Source organism: Lissotriton helveticus, chromosome 3_1 (assembly GCF_964261635.1).
Source record: "Lissotriton helveticus chromosome 3_1, aLisHel1.1, whole genome shotgun sequence".
Lineage (NCBI taxonomy): Eukaryota > Metazoa > Chordata > Amphibia > Caudata > Salamandridae > Lissotriton > Lissotriton helveticus.
In genome coordinates this window covers 1861241145-1861261840 of record NC_136061.1, presented here as the reverse complement: position 1 = coordinate 1861261840, position 20696 = coordinate 1861241145, and the positions used below count along the sequence as shown (strand labels likewise).

Below are 20696 nucleotides of genomic sequence, written 5' to 3'. Positions count from 1 at the left end.
GAAAGTCATCGAGAAAGCCATCAACAGCCAACTCGCCACATTCATTGAAGAACACAACATCCTCGACTCCTCCCAATCCGGCTTCAGAAAAAACCACAGTACGGAAACCGCCCTCCTCGCCGCAACAGACGACATCCGCACCTTACTGGACAAAGGAGAAACAGTAGCCCTCATCCTCCTCGACCTATCAGCGGCGTTCGACACAGTCTCCCACCGCACCCTAATACGCAGACTCTATGATGCAGGAATCCAGGACAAGGCCCTCGACTGGATCTGCTCCTTCCTCTCCGGCAGGACGCAGCGGGTCAGACTCCCCCCTTTCCTCTCGGACCCCACACCTATCACCTGCGGAGTCCCCCAGGGCTCCTCCCTCAGCCCGACGCTCTTCAACGTCTACATGGCTCCACTTGCCCCCATCGTCAGAACCTACGGACTCAACATCGTGTCATATGCAGACGACACCCAGCTCATCCTCTCCCTATCCAACGAGCCCAACACCGCCAGACACAACTTTCGAGAAGGCATGGAAGCCGTCGCCAAATGGATGAAAAACAGCTGCCTACAACTAAACACCAACAAAACAGAAGTACTCATCATGGGCCCAAACCCCGATGCCTGGAGCGACACCTGGTGGCCCACCGCCCTCGGAAGCCCGCCAACCCCCACAGACCACGCACGCAACCTGGGAATCATCCTGGACTCCGAGCTCAAAATGGACCGCCAGATCAACTCTGTCTCATCTTCCTGCTTCCACACCCTCCGCCTCCTTCGTAAGACCTTCAAATGGATCCCCCTCGAACACCGAAAGACAGTCACTCACGCCCTGGTCACCAGCAGACTCGACTACGGCAACGCACTCTACGCCGGAATAAACAAAAACCTCATCCGCAAGCTACAGAACATCCAGAACGCCGCCGCAAGACTGGTCCTCAACCTGCCAAAACACTGCCACATCTCCCAGCACCTGCGCACACTCCACTGGCTCCCCGTCGAGGTGAGAATCACCTTTAAGATGCTCACCCACGCACACAAGGCCCTCCACGGCACCGGACCAGCATACCTGAACAGCCGACTCAAATTCCACGCACCCCAAAGGACTCTACGATCAGCCCAGCTTTCCTACACCGCGGTCCCCCGCACCAGGAAGACCAGATCAGGAGGACGCTCCTTCTCCTTCCTCGCGGCCAAAGCATGGAACGCCCTTCCGCTCCACCTCAGACAGACAACATCGCTCCCCATCTTCGCAAGAAACCTCAAAACCTGGCTCTTCGACAGACCCCCTCCTTGATGGAATGGAACCTGCACCCCCCCACCCCTAGCGCCTTGAGACCCTTACGGGTGAGTAGTCGCGCTTTAACAAACTCCTGATTGATTGATTGATTGTGCTCCATCATTGGGGAAAAAGACAGGGGGGCTTAATCTTGAGCCCCTTCCAGTAGATTAACGCAGCCAGTACGTCATTTTCATGATGTACTTGCAGCATGAATCTAGCACCACATGCTCCGTATTTCCGAAGTGACGTATCTAGGCATATGTGTGACCTTGTAAAGCCCTATGCCACATTATACCAGCGTCGGGTATGATGCATACAGGGTGGGCATTGCCACGCAACAAAGCCTTGTAGGATCGGCGCAGTGCAGTCTCTCAGATTTCACTGCAGCAATTCTAGGATGCCACTGCGTCAAAACTTTTATCCTGCCTCGCAGCCGGCGTAAGGGTGACTCAGTGCCATCGGGATAGGCTGGCCCCCATGCATTGCTGGAGTTGCTTCATGCTTGCAACACAACTGTAGCAATGCGTGACTTTAACGCTGCCAGATACGTCAGGATTCCCGATGTATCTGTCATTGATTGCGACATGGAGCGTCATACATTGAATACGGCGCATCCATGGTGGTGCACTGATGGCGCAGTGAAAATTGTTGCAACACTGTTTTATCACAGCGATGCAACACTTTTCATGAATGGGGCCCGTGAATTTGCCCTATCTTATTGATAGGGCGCATCCCTGTCCTTGTTTTGGCACAGGGCAGCACAGTAATGTTCCTTGCAGCGCTGTCCAGCACCCAAACATCCTATATGTGGACCCAAGTGTTTGCCCCAATTTAAAACCAGCTATTTTCTGGTCTTAAAAAAACTGCATATAACTGGACTTAGCAGCAGTTTTGGGGGGTTATCGGCGTATGGGAATTTCATTGTAATTATTGTGGGGCTAGCAGCAGTTTTTGCACGTGAACGCCCACCTTCCATCTCATTTTCGTTAAGTCCTGCTAATAGAAGTGCCAATCCTAAAAAATCACGTTTATGCCAGAAAAGGGCTGCTAACTGCAGTTAGCGTCAGTTTGTAAATAAGGCGATAAAAAAACACGAACATAAAAAAAATTACACTACAGCGGCGTTAAGTTCTTGTACATATGCACCATCGTTTTCCTTTGCATATTCAGGGCTCTATTTATGAGAAACTAATGTAGCACAGTGCTGCAAGTTATTTTGCTGCACCACACTGTGTTAGTTTGAAGGCACGGGGATGCAACATATTTACAGCAACATGTTGCATCTCCCTTTGCTGGCACACAAACTTCTGCCATGTGCCAGCGCAGGCTCCCCTCCACCATGGTGCAAGGATGCCTGCTTCGTGGGAAGATTTGGGTTTATGTATAAACCCCTGGTGCCGCCAGCGCGTCACTTTTAACATGGGTAAAAGTGGAGTATGGGTGATGCAAGGGGCTTGTAAATATGACCCACTGTTTTTGTGCAGGAAGGGCATGCAACGTGTTGCGTAAAAATGGGTGATATTTCCGAGCACAGGTAAAGCCATGCAGGGTGGCTTTACGTGTGCTTGTAAATATCATGCAGCAGGTTGCCGTGCCAGTGTGTCACGCAATGTGACACACCGACGGTGCAAGGGGCTCATAAATAAGTCCCTCATTGGCGCAAGGGGCTCATAAACATGCCCCTCATTGGGGCTTATTTATGAGCCCCTTGCGCAGCCGGTGTGTCACTTTGTGTGATGCAAGTGCGGTGCAACGTGCTAAATGATATTTACAATGCATACGTAAATCCACCCTGTGTGGCTTTTAGTGTGCTCATAAATATTGCCCCTTTTCACGCAGCACGTTGCATGGTGCCACGCAACACTCATATCCACTGATGCATTTCCAAATTTACGAGCAATAGTAAACCGGGAAATGTATCAGAATGCTTCGCCACCCACAGGGGTGGCGTAGCGAGGTGCAACGAGGAGAAATGTTTTCATTTCTCCTCGTTTTATCCTCTTTCAATGCGTGCTGCATTCGACAGCATGCATTGGAAGAGGAAATCACCTCAAGTGATTGATTTGTGCAGGAAGGTGCGCCTTCCTGCGCAAAAACAATCTTCGCACGACGCAGGTATCCTTACACCATGGTGTGAGGTTGCCCTCGTGGGAGCATGGCAGTAGTTTGTGCGCCAGTGCAGGGAAAGGCACAGAGATGCGGCATGTTGCTGTATATATGTTGCATCTCTGTGCTCAAAACTAATGCAGCGTTGCCCAGCATAATAACTTGCGGCACCGCGCTGCATTAGTTTCTCATAAATAGGGCCCAGAATTCTAAAATTCTCTCACAAATATGCTTAGTACAGATTTTCCCGCTGGTGCATGGGGAGGGGTATGGTTATCCCACAAATCTGCCCCAAGTGTTGACTACGTGGACTGATGCATTTGGTAGAGCCTTTCTGTAAGCTGGGATTTTTGTTTCTGACTTTCTGTAAATCAGTTGCTACCACCTCCATGTCCAGTAACCACCCATCTTCAGATGACTGGACGGACTTTACTGTGTTTTACTCTCTGATACATTCTATTTCCGATTTTCAGAGTGGGCCTTGTCCTAGGCCAAGGTGAGAAGAAAGGCATTTTTCACTGTAAGTGAAGTGAGCCTAGCATGCCAAAAACGTAGGCTTGTCTTTAGCTCAGCCTAGATCATTCCTCTTTCTTACTGCTGTCTTTTCTGCCCAACACAACAGTCTTTCAATTAATGCCAGTGCCACAGATACGGATGAGTATTTCCGTAATGATGGAGATTCTGCTATCCAGGGCCTCAGAGATAAGTTTCTAATGGCCAGGAAGGGCATCTAATTTCAAACGAATGTTTTGGTCAGTGGCCTAATAATATTACATCTGCTGTATAGACTACAGAACAAATTGCCTCTATCCATCCTTCAAATGATGTGCCGCTCTAGCTAAGGAAATCAAAATAGATTTCTGAGTTTCCGCAGTTACATGCAGTACAGTCACTCCACACACAATAATCTGCAGTGTATAGACGACATCTGTGCCATTCATATCTCACATAAATGATTGACAGACTAATGAAATATGGGAGAAGCCGATAAGAAAAACCACCTCACAGGCAACAGGTAAAAAAGGTGTGTCCTGCTACTAGAATCTGTTGCCGATACCACTGTCAGTATTCCACAGCCTGGTGAACTGGCTGTAGTCACACTCAGAAAAGAAGGATGCTCATGGTGTCCAATTCCAAAGTTCAAAGAGCGTTTCTGTGTCTCATTTTGTTTCATAAGAGGCCCTCAGCAAATGTGCATGATTGTAGTGCACTTTATGGCAAAAAATCTAAACTTAGAAGAAACTCACTCTGGAAACTTGAGGCACGGGTGCACCCTCTCTAAATCATGCAGTGGAGGGGACCTTTAAAACCCGTCATGGGTGCTGGTGCAAGCTTGTTCATACCCATAAGATAACAGGTATTGAAGTCTGAATGTAATGTTGGTCAGAGTTTTTTCTTTATTATTGTACTATTTTTCAATTTCAGATTGCCTACTCGCGGCACTAACAGTAACTTGTTGGTTCATCAGGGCTTGTGTCAATATTATCATGGAAAGAAAGTTACAATATTTTTTTGAGAAGGAAATTATAATGAACCCTAAATTAGTTTTTACATACAAGTTTAGATAGGAACGGGAAGGTAACGTAGCAAATAAAAAAGAGTTAAAGTAATATAAAAAAACAACATTTATAAGCATGGTTGCGACCAACAAACCGCCCAAAATGATTTGAATCAATTTATCTGAAAGCCAAACACTCAAGGTTCTCATGTAGAGCTGAAATTACATCTTAGATAGTGTTGCTGTTGGTTGTCATGCCGCCGCAAGGATTTCCAATGTTTTTTTTTCCGGCTGTAACTTTAATACAAATTGAACACTTTATTTTTTATTTAAAATTGGTTACGTTACCATACAGTACTGAAATCTCAGAATCTTTGCCACTTTTACGGGATTTATCATGGTCTACAAATTGGATTCTTCTCATTAAACAGTTGCTAATGAAATGAATGTAAGATTATTTCCTGCTGCCATGCTTTTTGCAGTAAGCTTCACAATTTCTTTTTTTTTCTCCAGTTGGGATTCCAGCATATACTAAGGATGGTGGTCTTTATATGAATCCGGAATTAACTGCCCGAAAGCCTCATGTCTGTTTACCATTTAAAAAGAAATGTTCTATGAGGGTAAGGATCACTCAGTTTAGATTACATTTTAGCTTTTACCATTGAGAATCATTTAAGAAATTGCCATATTCTTTTCAGAAACTAATTTTGAAAGAAAAAAGTAAAATGCACAAAACTTTTCCAAACCTAGCTCATCAAAGACTGGATTTTAACTTACATTTACTGGATTTAGAGGTAGTCATGAAGCATGATTTGTTCGAATTTCGCATCCTCTACATGTATTGGGTACTCAGGCGGCACGATTGGTCCAAGTTCTTTGATTTCATTATATATTTCTAATATTTTGTAATTCACTTTCACTGCGAATGGTAAATTGTTTTCAGTAATCACATGGTTTGATTCTAAATTGTGGCTTCAATTTCTTCATTATTTCTTCCCCCTATCAGGCACCACTTACAACTAAACATGAATGTCAGATGGCCCTGAAGGACAGGGATGAGAAGGAAGGCTTTGTGAAGGGTTACATTTACCATGAATTACCCCAGAAGAACCAAAATATTCGCACTTTGTATACAGTCCATTTTGAAATGATCAGTCCTGGCCAATCAGTTTATCATTTCTAAATCCAAAAGTGGACGATATCCTTATTTGGGAACAGAAACAAAATTGAATAAAGTTTTTGACCTTCCCCCTTCAATGGAACCAGAAAAATGCATACCTCATAGTTTTGTCGTATTATATTTGGTACCCATCGGTCTGAAATGGTTTGTTCCTATGCTGAAAGGACTTCTTGGATATGACTCCTCACTGGATAGAAATAGTCTGGACTTCTGCTTCTGATCTGATGGGTGGTGAGAAGATTCTTCTTTTTTATAAACCAATTTTATTGATTTAGTTTGAAGCAAACACAACAGAAAAATATTGCTTTCCAATCAGTCCCTGCCATCCCAAACATTTACTGAGCAGCCAAACCATCTACAGACACAGTTTTCAATGTGGTCGACAAGCTGTAACAGTCCCATCACTTGCCCCAAATCTTATACAACTTCTGGTGTCAGCCCCTGGCAATAGAAATCAGCTCCTCCTGTTTGGCACACCAGTCCATACCAGATCTCCAGCGTGCTAGGCTGGATTCCTGGGGCAAATACACTTTTCTCGCAACATCCCTTTTGGCCACCAGAGATGCCAGAAGACCAGCGTTCAGTCACCTTTCATGTGGCCAAGGTCCTCTAAAAGCCCCAAATAGAGCCAACTTTTGAGTATGTGTAATAATTTTATCTGGGACACTCGAGAGAGTTCTACCTACTTGAGTCCACTCTTGACTGATCCGTGGACAGCTCCACACCATGTGAACGAAATGAGCCTCAGGCAGAGCATATAGGACAAATAGGGTCTGGTCAAAGACCAGCATGCCAGAGTCAACATGTTGTCTAGCCTTTGACTCGGCTAGTGGTCACGCAGTGATTTTAATTGCCTCCAGGACTTACGGTCATTTTGCTCTGCTTATTTTGATTTCATCAATGCTCTCCGGTCCACAGTGCAAAAGATGGACAGAATGCAGAACAATGTCTTACATTCACCCCAGTACAGAGCTCTGGGCCTCAATCCATCTTTTTTTGCACTCCACACCACCCCAGTTCAGACATGGCCATATGCAAATCAGCCTTGACCCTGTGCCTCATGGGAACAGTCCAGCCCGAACTGCCAAGCCATGTCTTCCCTGGACAGGAATCAAGCATCCTAGGACCGGTTTCTGGCTATCAGCCGTCATCAACAAGATTAGCTTGACTCCAGGGGTGTGGACAACACGGGACTCACGTCTGAGCATAACCGTCTCACTCGGGGTGACAAATGCAAAAACAACAGTTGATGGACAGAATGCAGAATAATGTCATACATTCACCCCAGTACAGAGATCTTGGCCTAAATCCATCGTTTTTTTGCACTCCACACCACCCCAGTTCAGACATGGCCATATGCAAATCAGCCTTGACCCTGTGCCTCATGGGAACAGTCCAGCCCGAACTGCCAAGCCATGTCTTCCCTGGACCGGAATCAAGTATCCTAGGACCGGTTTCTGGCTATCAGCCATCATCAGCCAGGATAGCTTGACTCCAGTGGTGTGGAGAGCACAGGACTCACGTCTGAGCATACCCGTCCCACAGTGGCATTGCTGTTTGATGTGGTGAAAATGCAGTTTTACTCACTTCCTGTGGGCGAGGGGTCAACAGTCTAGTGGTGTGCTCCTTGGCTACTGTAAAAACCAATGCAAACATGAATGTGCAGCCTTTGACCTGACTAGCCGTCATGTTGTGATTTTAAGTGCCTCTGGGATTTACATTCATTTTTCTCTGCCAATTTTAATTTTGTCGATGCTCTCCACTCCACTGCGGCACTGCTGTTGAATAAGGAAAGAGATTTGTTTTTACTCACTTCCTGTGGTTGGTGTGCTCCTTGGCTACTATAAAAACTGATGCAGACGTGAACCTCAGCAGGCGCAACAACGGCGCACTGAAGGCATGCAAAAGGCAGGCCCATCTGTGCCCGCCAACGCACAAACGTCATTAGGAGCCCGGACCCCTGAGTTTTCTGGACCGGAGAGTAGGTATGCTAGTAGAATTATTTTCACTACAGATGAATTGCATAAGATAAAGCATTCTTATGTGTCAAATTGTTACAATGCATTTCCTAAGTACCTAGAAGATCCAGTAGTTTGTTTTGTCTTGTAAATGGCAAGGCTTCTGTGTTGCTTCAAAGTTAATATCATTTGAAGCAAAATGGACGGCTTGTCCTGAGAAGATGTTTTTCTATCTGCAGACTGTGCTTTACATAATGCTGCTCCCTACATCTTTAAGTCCTTTGCATCAGCTTGTTTCAATTGTTTCTTATTAATTATTAGGTCACTACCTAAACATTCATTAGAACTTTGGAAATTGATGCACTCATCCACGCCTGCAATAGGATTTTATGGCAAGATAGGAGGTTAGCATTATGCATAACTGTTTAATTACCAACTTCTAGGCAGCACTTTAAAAGCTTCAAGTAGAACAGACTGATGTCAGAAAAACAATAGAATATCCAGCATAACATGAATCCCCAACATTCGAGGTTCATCCTCTTTTGTTTGCTGCTTCTGAGCAGATGAGTGCATCTTTTTTATTATGAATATCTGTATGAGGATTGTGTGCTTAAGTGATTTAGATGTTTTTCATATAGAGTAGTATTATGGTTTTACATTTTTGGAGTAGTTTATGTGTGTATTGTGTAATCATTTTACCCAATTTACGGGTAAAACGTTTAGTCTTATGTATATTTTATGATTGTTTGTTAGACTTTGAAGTTAAATAAGTCACTTTTGGTAGAGAGTATCAAGCTCAGGCAGGGACTATGTGGGAATAAATGAAAACGTTTTTATACAGAAGATTGTTTGAGCCTACTGTTTTAGCGGCAGCGCGAGCGGAGAGTTTAAAAACTGTGGACTCGAGACATGTCTCGAGCCCAGATTGTCATTCGCTGGAGTCCAGTGCCGTGTTACACTCAGGTTGATTTCAAAAGGAAATCAAGTGTGATCGGCAAGAGTCTGGGTTGATGTGTGACTCTTGAAAGGCTTTAGGGCTTGCTTTGGATACAGAAAGAAACACGTACGAGGTCAACAAATTTTGCCAATTAACGTGTGTCCGATCAGCATCTGCTGACAGTTAACCGTTGATCCCAGGGGAGAGCAGTTTGTTTAGCGTGTTGTGATCACTTTTGTTAATTAAAGAAAAAAGAATTTGTAGTTTACATTTTTTTTAATAAATACATCCAAAGTAAGTAAAGAAAATGAGTGAAAGTGGGGGAGTAACCTCCAAGGAAGTGCAGGAGGATATTATTTAACAATTAATAGTGTGGGAAATAGGTAGCAAGTGCAGTAGACAGTAGAGAGGTTGGTTGAAGAAGGTAAGAGAAGGATAGAGGATGCAGAGGAAGAGGAGTCTTGAACTCTATATGAGGAGGAGGAATCTCAGAATAGGGGACCACGAGGAAAGTGTTTGGGAATTTGAGAGTACAAATGAGAATAGAATAAGAGGATCCTCTGGGTCAGAATTTATTTAATCCTGCACAATTAAGGCACCCAAGAAGTTCAGAATGGTGCCCATTGAGCATGTGGCCGATTATATTAAGCACTGGATAAGACATCCTTTAGAAAGGAATGAGAGAAACCTTATGCAAGCAGAATGCTCACATCCAGTGATTTTTGTCAAAGAAACAATGGCTCCAGACCTAGACCCTGGTCTTTTTACTTATTTGTTTAAGTTGGGTCGTGATCCTAGGCACTGACTGGATAGGTCCCTAAAGCAGTGCAAAGATAAACTACTGGATGTTTTGAGTCCTGTTGGTAGGATCTTTGACATGGTGGAGGAGTCCTATTTGAATGCGACTAAACTGGACATTAATTTATTGCGAGGATGGAGCCAGAGGGCTATATGTTTTATTGGTAACGCCAATGCAGGGTTAATTACAGAAAGGCTTAAAGCAGTCCTTTTCAGGATTAGCCCAAAATTGGGTTACATTGCCAAAAAGGAGTCGAGTGAGGTGTCAAAAAGGCTCTTATTTGGAGAGTAGAGTGAAGAGTCAAAATGACTCTTATTTAGAGCGGGACTAGATAGGTAACTGTGAAAACAAGTACACACATTCACAGTGCATAACAAGGCTCATGTTTCTATGAGTTAAGTGTTTGGAGAAGGAAATTTATATGGCAGGGCCGGAAGGCGGGATCAGACTTTCAGCTGTCCACATGTCAGGGGCCCACATTATCATGGAGGAAATGTCTCAGGAAGAGATGGCTATAGAGGATCATCTTATTCAGGAAGTTTCTAACCTCAATGAGGCTGAGGAGGAAGGAATAGAGCAGGTCAGGGAAGTTCAGGTTTCCAAACAGGATCTCAAACAGGACAGCAAGGTGATTATGAAGAGAATAACTGGTTTTATCCAGAAAAATACTGAAGGGAGGTTAAGGATTTTTTGGAAGGAATAGGAGGAAATAACAGGAGATGTCTGGGTTCTGGAAACTGTAAAAGGTTATTTGATAGAATTCTAGTTGGAACCATTTAAATAAAGAGAACCAAAGGAAATTATTTTTCAGTAAGAGGTGAAGGTTATTGTGCAGCAAGAAAGAAAAGAAATGTTAGAAAAGAAAGTATAGCAGAGACACACAAGGGTTTGTAAGTACTCTTTTTGTGGTGGAAAAAAGAGAGAAAAGGGATGGAGACTAGTAATCAATTTAATGGAGCTACATTATTTTGTGGTCTACAGACATTTCAAGATGGAGGGTGTCCATCTATGAAGGGATATATTGATGGACAATGATTGGATGGTGAAGATAGATTTGAAGAATGAGTATTTTTCAATACCAATAGCGGAAGAAAGTCAACGATACCTTCAGTTCAGGTGTAGAGGACAGCTTTTCCAATATACATATCTTCTGTTTGGTCTGTCTTCGGCCGCTTGGAGTTTCCCAAAGGTATTGAGGCTTGTAGTTTGTGATTTAAGAGAAAGAGAGGAGCAAATGATAGTGTAATTGGATGACATTCTGATTATGGATCAAAATGTACAAACTTTACAAGAACAAATTGTGATGACTTGTGAGGATCAGTTAAGGCGCCTGGGTTTTGTGATAAACATGGAAAAGTCAGTATTGGAGCCAGCTCTGATGTTGGAGTTTTTGGGAATTGTAGTGGACTTAATGATGAAACAATTGAGTTACCGGAGAGGAAAATAACTTAATAAAACGAGAGGTTAAGTTTTGTTAAGGAAAGCGGAGGTAATCTTGAGACAGTTGGTAAGAGTGATAGGGCTTTTGTCATCCTCAATACAGGCAGTTTTTCCATGGCCCCTACATTACAAAACATTGCAAAGGGTCAAAAAGTTAGGTCTGAGTCGAGGTCTCTGGTATGGAGACAACGTGAGGTTGGATATAGAGGTGAAGGAGGAATTAAATTGGTTGTTAGAGAATCTGCAAGCATGGAATAGACATGCAATTTTTGGAGCGTGTCCACACTTTGTGGTGGAGACAGATGCAAGCAGTTTAGGATGTGGAGCGAGACTAGACTCTCAGGAAAAAGGTGGAAGATGAAATATGTGAAAGAGAAAAGATCATATAAATTGTTTGGAGATGACAGCTGGGGAATTGGCAGTTTGCAGTTTCAGGAATCAGGTGCAAGGTCCTACAGTTCTTTTGAAAATGGACAATATATACACAGTGACTTAAATAAACAAGTTAGGAGGGAGCAGGTCAAAAAGATTGTCAGAGCTGGCAATGGACTTTTTGAAAATTCTGCATGGAACACAAGATCAATGTGACTACACAATATCCTCAAGGGAAGGAGAATAGCGGACTGGAACTTCCATTTTTTAAGGAATTTTAGTGATTGGAGGCTGAATTTGAGAATATTTCAAATAATTCAGGATAGGATGGGTCCATTGGAGATAAATCTGTTTGCGGCAATGTTGACCAATCAGTTGGTGAAGTATGTGAGTTGGAGGCCTTATCCAGGAGCAATAGCAGTGGATGCATTCAGTCTAAATTGGCAGAACATGTGAGGTTATGCTTTTTCTCCAGGCAGAGATACAGGCTGGTTCTAGTAAATCCATTTAGAGTAACACAGGCTTGGTATCCTTGTGTAATGGAGTTAACTATAGAGGATCCATATTTGATACAAGCAGAGAGGGGTCTTCTAACAGATTTAGACGCAAGGGTGAATCCTACAGTGGAGTCAGGAATGCTCAACCTTCTAGTTTGGAACATTTCAGAAAATCTCATGGATTTGCAGATTTATCAGGAAAAGCTTTAGAGTTATTATATGAGCTATGGGCTCTGGGAACCAGAAAAATATATACAAGCGCATGTAAGGTTTGGTTACGTTGGTGTATGGAGAGGGATTTGGATTCCGTTGAGTCAGATAAAGTTATAATTACTAATTTCTTAGCGCGTTTATGCAAAAAAGTTTCAGTTATGGGACTGTTAATTGTTACAGATTAGCAGTAGCAGCTGGTCATTCTCTGGTTGAGGGACTCTCAGTAGGTAAAGGTCAGTTGGTTTGTAGAATTATTAAAGGCATTCATTTAAAGAAGCTGCCAGGTTCAAGATATAATTCTCTATAGGATGTGAATTTGATTTGGAAGTTATTTGAGAATTAGCAAGGTAAAAAGTATTTGCCATTAAAGCATTTAACATGGAAGGTGGCTACATTATTGTGTATGCTTTCATTTAGAAGAATATCTGATGTGAAAGCTTGTGATGTTTCTGGAAGGTTATATCCTCCAAAGGGAGTGTTTTTTGAGATAAGGAGTAGAATGAAAACGATGTCCGATAAAGTATTTTATCCTAGGTTTAATAGCCATCCGAAGTTGTGTGTGGAAAGGTGCATCAGAGAATATGAGGTGAAAGTAAATGAGATTAGGAGTGCGGTGATAGATCAATTGTTGATATTTTATAGAAAACCACATAGGGCTGTTTCATCAGCAAGATGGATTAAAGAAACGATGCATGAGTTTGGTGAGAATTTAGAGAAATTCAAAGTGCATTTGATTCGTGGAGCAATGGCATCAAAAGCATATGTGTAGGTCGTAGTTTGAGTGAGATAGTGAAAGCAGCTGATTGGTCGAAAGACAGAGTATTTCGGGATTTCAATTTTAGGCCAGTGGAACATGTATCGGAAGGAGTTTTAAAGGACTTTAAACATGCATAATGCTAGCCTCCTGTCTTGCCATAAAATGTCAATTCTCAGAGGTTAACTACACAGAGAATCGTGATTTTATTAAAGACAAGGAGGCTAGCAATATCCCTCCCTTCCACCAGTGTTGGTGGTTGGGTGATTAAGGATGTTGTAATACTTTTTCTTTAGGAAATTCGAATGAATAGGAATTAGGTGAATGTGTAAAATATATTTCTTTTTTAGATGTTTTGTGGATTATTTAGTTTTAGATGGACAGTGAACAAAATGAGGAGAAGATTTGAAAAGTGAAGAAGAGGAAAGTCATGGGAAGAAGAAGAAGAGAAATAAAAGAGGATGAATCTAGAATGTTGAGAGCTTATGTTATGTTTGATGTTCTATTGTTTGTGTGACTTCATTCTGTTCTACTTGAAGCTTTTAAAGTACTCTTAGAAGTTGGTAAATATAAGGTATGCATAATGCTAGCCAGCTTGTAATCAAATCTCAATTCTCTATACAGTATACCTATGAGAATGGACATTTTTAACTGAAATGTGGATACATTTGACTGCCCTACCTGCCATCGCAACAGCCCTTCCTGACAACTATCACTTGTTAAGGATTGATAGAGAAGGCAGGTCAGGTGGTGGGATAGCAATTTATTTGAAAGATACCATTAAAATGTCGCCATTGGACTCTTTAATCATTGACTAGGCAGAGATCTGTGTTTTTAAATTTGAGTTCTCTCCTAATGGCTGTGGGCATGGGGCCTCAATCTATCATCCGTCTGGTCCCAAAAAACTACTTAGTCATCAGCTTATGGAATTTATTGCACCTCATGTCTTGTCTTCCAGCAGTTTTTTATTGTTGGTAGATATCAACCATCATGGGGAAAACCGTCAAGACTTCGAGGCCTTACAGCTTATGACCGATTGAGCAGCAATTGGCTTAACTCAAAATGTTATAGGCCCCAGTCATGTTGCTTGGCAAACTTTCGATTTGATTTTCACAAATTCAATTTTGCTGACTTGTGATAGCCATGAGCAGCTTCTTTGGCCAGATCATGCCATCATCCATTTTCAGATTCCACATTTAAATAGACCAATTACTGTAAATTGTACTGAGTCTAAGGTGACCAGAGGAAGATTTTTCCTGACTCTTTTTCAGAGATGTATAATCCCCTCTTATTTTCCAAGGTGACTTTTGTAGATGCAGGGTTGTTAGAATATTAGAACTCATTAACGTTTGCATTTGATAAATTAGCCCTTCTTAAATCTTGCTTAAAAAAACAATATGGAACACATGCCCGTTGTTTACATCTAAATTGCGAGTAGAAAAAACCTTATGTAAACAGCTCGAAAGATGATGGTGACATATAAAGAAATCAGCATCCAAAGAATCTCATAGGACAACTTTGACTAGCTATAATCGTAATCTTAAACACGCGAGAAATCTATACATATCTATACATATCTAATCAATTCACTTTAGTTGTCGTCAAATCCTCCAAAGAACTGTTTGAAGTTCTAAATTCTTGAATTAATTCTCTAACTTGCACTCAAAGCGTACGGGCATCTCAAGCCTTATGTGATGCGCTAGCCAACTATTTTGATTAGAAATTTAACATGATTTATGAGAATAGGTAAAGCTTTAGACTACTCTATTGCCAGATGTATTTCCAGTCTTGGAATATTTTTTATTTTTTATGACATAATCCATCCAGATGGCTCTTGCTTTAGCAAAATCTGTGTATCCTCTAGATATTTGTCCACCTATGATATAAACCTCTCTCTCTAAAATGCATACACCTGTATTGTGCACTTTATTTAATCTATCAATTAGTAGTGGATAAATCCCCTTACCATTGAAAGCTGCTATACAAAAGAAACCTAAAGTGGCGCCTAATGAATTAACTATCGCCCTATTTCGCTGCTTCTCCTATTGGGTAAGTTGCTGGAAGGCCAGATAAACAGGGAACTTATAATCTATTTAGATTCTTCACAATAAGGGTTTCGACCAATTCATAGCACCAATACTAATTTAGTGGCTGTTACCGATCATATTAGATGTTATTTAGATACTAAAAGTCCCATTATGGTAGTATCACTCGATTTATCTGCAGCTTTAAACACGGTGTCACACTCTTATTTTTATTTTTTATTTTTTTAGTCCTCATTCACCTCAGAAAGGAAGACAAAGCAAGGTGTCCATTATTCCTGCCCTTATTTTCGAAAAGTGGATACTGACCATTTATGAGAATACTATAATAGACACCCGCCCTTCTACAGCTTTCTCTCTCACATGGTGTAAACACCGGAGCTGCTTATAATTTTAGGAGTGTGACCAGGCCCTATAGCAGTTGAAGAGTTTGTTTGCCGGTGTAATCATTGGACATTATTTCAGATCTTATTTGCATGATTTAGGATATTAAAAATACACTTATAGCAACCCGTCGGTGCTCTCCAACCATAGCTGTAATAAATGCCAAAAGGCTTTCTTTTTTTTACTTTTTTCCGGATAGGTCCATCCTGGACATATGTATGAGAAACTCCAACCATTCTGCATACTGTGATGGTATATTGCTCACCCATTTACGGCATATCTCTCTCCTGGCTAGGAGCATTGCATGAAACAACATGTCTCTAATACCGCTTGTGTATTCATCAGCAACAACAAAAATAACCGGGAGGAGGCATACCTTTATATGCCGACCCAATATACCTGATATTGTCGTTTCCACTCTGCTCCAGAAGTCGCCAATTGCGGGGCATTGATAAAACATGTGTACATCCGTAGCATCTTTAAGCCCGCATTTAGCACAGCTGGTTCGACTTCCTTTCCCCATCTTTGATAACTTTTCAGTGATATATACGCCCGGTGGAGTGAGAACACGCAGTTTTTCTTAAAAAAGCAGGTTCAACTATTTGGTAAAGTGTGCACATAGATACTTGCCAGATATGCTGCAGCTTCTCTCTCGGCAAGTAATTCCCCCATAGTTCTTCAGCTAAAGTGAACTCTCCGTCCATGATGTCATGTAGACGCCAGTACCATAGTGCTACTTCCTTGTTTCCTGGTGGTTTAGTTACCAGTTGATCTTCCAGGGAATTCCCCATTCCTAATGTAATTTTTTTGCTTTGCTCCCAGCTTTTCAGTTGTAAATATTTGAATTTAGAGAGAGTCACCGCCATGATCTCATTTAAATTGTGCCACTGTAATAATTTGCCTTCTTTTGTCAAGTTGCCCCAGATTTTAATATCAGCGACTTTGATTGATGTTTCCATTTTGTCCTTGAGACACTCAGGGGTACCTGGTGACTCCCAGATGGGGGCAAAGTATGAATAACAATCCAGTTTCATGAGAAGTCTGATTTGATACCATAATCTTGCCATTGACTGTAGCACCTTCAGTTTAACTTTTTTTTAAATTTGGGATCTCCAAATTTAAAAAGAAAACCGTCTGAGTTTATCTGGCACTCCCTTAACATAGCTGTATACATTCGACCTATCATAGATGTATCCGGAATTCTTGTAAGCATTCTAGAATTCTTTCATTGGAAAGCCCAAGCGTAGTATTGGATGTCAGGCAGGGTTAAGCCTCCTCATCTCCTACGCACTTTTTTTCCAAGAGATTCTAACCCCTTTATTAGCCCAAATGAATGATTTATGTCCTGTTATATTTTTTGTATGGTAGTTTTTTTATAATAGAGAGGTATGGAATCAAATATAAAGGTGAGTTTTGGTAGAACAGACATCTTAACTTAACTAACTCTACCTAAAATGGTTATTGGGAGACGTATCCAACACTTCATTAGTTTAGCAACTTCCTTAAACACCCTTTTCAAAATATTCTCTGCAATTGCATTTATATCCTGAGATATCCTGATACCTAGATATCGTATCTCCTTTTTTATTAAGGGATTACTTCCTGCATGGTTCCATACCATCACTTCATTCACTGAGTACCCCTAAACTTCTCCAAATTTTGTCGCTATACTTAAAATTGCTGGTAAGGCTCTATCCAGATCAGATGAGTAGACCATAAGGTCATCCGCATATAGCGCAACTTTCCTGACCCAGTCTCCCTGATGGAATGGTGGAATATCAGTTGCATGTCTAATTTTAAAGGCAAAGGGCTCCATATAAAAATTAAACAAAACCGGGGAGAGAGGGCAGCCCTGTCTTGTGCCTCTGAAAATTTTAAAGGGCGAAGATAATCTTTCAATTACCAGGACCCTTGCTACTGGTTCTTCATAGATTAACCTGATTGCTCTACATAAATTGTCTCCCAAGTTGTATCTTTCTATTACTGTGAAGAGATAAAACCATCTCACCTTGTCAAATGCTTTTGAGGCATTGAATGTAACTATAGGTAATGGGGTATTGGAAGTTGTTGCAAGATCGATAGCGCCTATAAGCTCATACCTGAGTTTGTGTAGATATCTTTCTCTTACAAAACCTCTCTGATCTTCATGAAGTATACTATTTGCAATTTTTGATAGTCTATTTGCTAAGATTTTGGTGAAGATTTTGTAATCAGAAATTTAAAAGAGAGATTGGTCTATACGACTCACATATTGTCGGATCTTTTCCCGGTTTCAAAATAAGTGAGACTGTAGCCTCATTCCATGACTTTAGTCGTTTTTTACCCTGGCCCAGTATCTCATTCATCACCACTGTCAACAGGGGGGACACTACCTCTACTAAGATTTTATATAGCTCAGTTGGTATAACGTCTGGACCGGTCGCTTTACCCCTTTTGCTAGTTGAGATGGCCTTAACAACTTCCTCCTGTGTAATTTCTTGATTGAGACTATTTTGTTGGTTAACATCTATAGGTTTTGAGCATTCCGAGAGCCAACCCTCTATCTCTTCGTATACTACTTCATATTTTCCCTCCTAATAGAGATCACTGAAGAATTCTTTAAAGGCCTCATTAATCTCAACTTTACTACTCAATAAATTACCAGATTGAGCTTCTCTGACTTCTTTAATTCTTAGTTCGCGCTGCCTTAACTTTCCAGGTTAGGAGTTTGCCAGCCCCCTCCCTGTATTCAAAATGTGCTAGTTTACTAGCATCCCACCTTTTTTTAATCCATACTTGGAGAATCTCTGATAATTGATTCTTCTTTAGTACCAGCTCTTTCACTAACTCTATTTTTTGTTCTTCTGAATCTGTACTTTTAATTTCCTTATCTATTTTCTTCAACTCCTCTTCTAGTTGTAATATTTCTTTTTTATATATTTTGTTTCTATAACAGGTTAGAGATGCAATCTTCCCCCTGATGATGGTCTTTAAAGTGTCCCACACTGTTCCATTTGAGGCTGTGTCTCTGTTGATCTCAATGAATTCTATGACCTCTGCTTTAAGATTTCCATTATTTCGCTATCAGTCAGTATCGTGCGGTCCAGCGTCCACCTTCTCTCTACGCCCTTACTGCTAGCTTTCAATGTTAGTAGAACTGTGAAATGGTCCGATAAATGGGCAGCTTTATATTCTATATTCAAAATATGTTCTCTGAAGCACCAATCTACCAGAAAGTAGTCAATTATGGACCTGTTCCCATATTTCTTATTGTGAAAAGACATGCCCTGTGTGGTTCCTGCTCTTTCTCTCCAGAGGTCACACAGTGTATGCTGGGCCATCATAGCTTTTAATAGATTACGTGAGTTAGGAGTTGGAGTTGTTCTAGATTTACTAGATGTATCTAAATTAGGATTTAATACAACGTTAAAATCCCCTCCCATAATTATGGGACCAGGGAAATCCCAAAGGTTAGCAAAGAGATTTTTTAGTGGCTCGCAATCATCATGATTTGGGCCATAGAAACCTACAAGCGTCAATGGATTATCGTTTACCTTGATTTTTGCTATAACCCATCTTCCCCCTTTGTCCACTCTTGTTTCTGGTACCCATATATTTGCTTGTTTTTTCACTATTATTGCTACCCCTCTTAAATTATAACTCTGGTTTGTGCAGAAGACTTGTTCTACCCAACTCTGTTTTTCAAAGAGGTCAACACATTCTTTTTTCAATAGATGTGTCTCCTGCAAAATTAAGATGTGTGCTGGGGAATCTTTCAAGCATTGAATTAATTTATCTCTTCGTCCCTTTGCTCGTAAACCATTGACATTCCGGGTTAGGATCTGAATAGACATATCTTTTTTATTCTTGCTAAACCAGAGGATCTTGAAGATTTTTCTTATTTTTTCCCAAATGCTCCTCACCCTGTGCCCCTCCCCCATCCATCCCCCCACCCTTCTTATCTATCCTACCCAGGAGAACCCACCCCTGCTTCTTCTCCTTGGACCTGGTGTTAGTCCAAGTTAGCCTTGGCTCTGATTGCTCTCAGCCCCATTTCTCATAATCTTGTAGAATTTTGTATAATCTATATACCATCAAGTGAATATCAACCTATTTTTCCCAGCAAAAAGGTATTTCTTTAGCTTCCCCCACCACCTTTTATGCTTTCTAGGAGATCATCTGCTTCCTTTATATTTCTGGCCATCTGCATTCTGTTATTGTACATAATGCGAAGTGACGCGGGGAATTTTAATTGCACGTTGGCCCCAGCTTTCTTGAAATTCCATGCGCTTTCCAAGCTCCCATTGTCTGTCTAATGTTGCTCTCGATAGATCAGACCGTATTTCAAAGGAAAAATCAGGGCCTTTTAAGGACTTAAATTTCAGTGCGGATAGCAAGATTTTTTCTTTAATTGCGTATGTCTGGAAGTTTATGATGATTTTTCTCGGCTTTGTTCTTCCTGGATTTCTTCTAAAGGGGTCCCTGTGTATTCTCTGTATGTCTTTAGCGATGACTTCTTCACTTTCCTCTATATGAACAACAGATTTTCATAAGGGCCACCACGAATGATCTTAAATCCTCCCTTTCTTTACCTTCAGGCACATTTAATAGTCTCAGATTATTTTTTCCAGAATTATTTTCAAGTTGTTGGACTTTTTCCGGAAAGCCTTGTTCGTCCTTACGGAGTACCTGGATTTCTGCTCCATTTCTGGCGAGGTCTTTTTTCAGCTCCTCCACTGTACTTTCAAGGACTTCTGTCCTGTCTGACAGTGAGTCTAATTTCTTTTCCAGGTTTTTGCAGAACCCCCGAATTTGTACGCGGATTGGCCTCCGACACTGAAAAGCCATTCCTGATTTCAGTGGTTAAGTTTCCCATCATTGCTTCTAGAGAAGTGGCAATTGGACCAACTGGGTCCCTAACTCCAGGGGTGATTGTACTTATGTCCGACAAGCTCGGTGATTCTGTATTTTTACCAGTGTTCCCTCCACATCTGCTATTCTCCATCTCACCCTTATCCTGCGTGCCCTGGGTGTCCTGGGTACAATCCTCTATACCCCCATTGAACTCGCTAACCTGACCCCCACTCTCCATATTGAGGATTCTAGTATCTACTGCGTTTGTTTTCCCCCCGTTGTCTTTATATTCTTCTTCTTTGGTTAATGGGGGCCTTTTTAAATTAAGAATGGGCGGTTGTACTTTAAAGAATGAGCGCAGAGAGGGAGAAACTTTAAGCTTGGGGTCTAAAGACTCTGCTTTTTTCTTT

The 20696-nt window shown here is 41.6% G+C and overlaps 1 protein-coding gene across 1 annotated transcript in view; it reads right to left on the bottom strand.

Moving 5' to 3' along the window:
- LOC144824336 (uncharacterized) overlaps window positions 1–20280 on the bottom strand; it is an 88479-nt gene extending 68199 nt beyond the window's left edge. Inside the window, exon 1 of the mRNA XM_078683453.1 lies at window positions 20025–20280. Coding sequence (XP_078539579.1) covers window positions 20025–20280 — 256 coding nt within the window. The remainder of the gene's footprint in view (window positions 1–20024) is intronic.
- Between the last annotated feature and the right edge of the window lie 416 nt (window positions 20281–20696).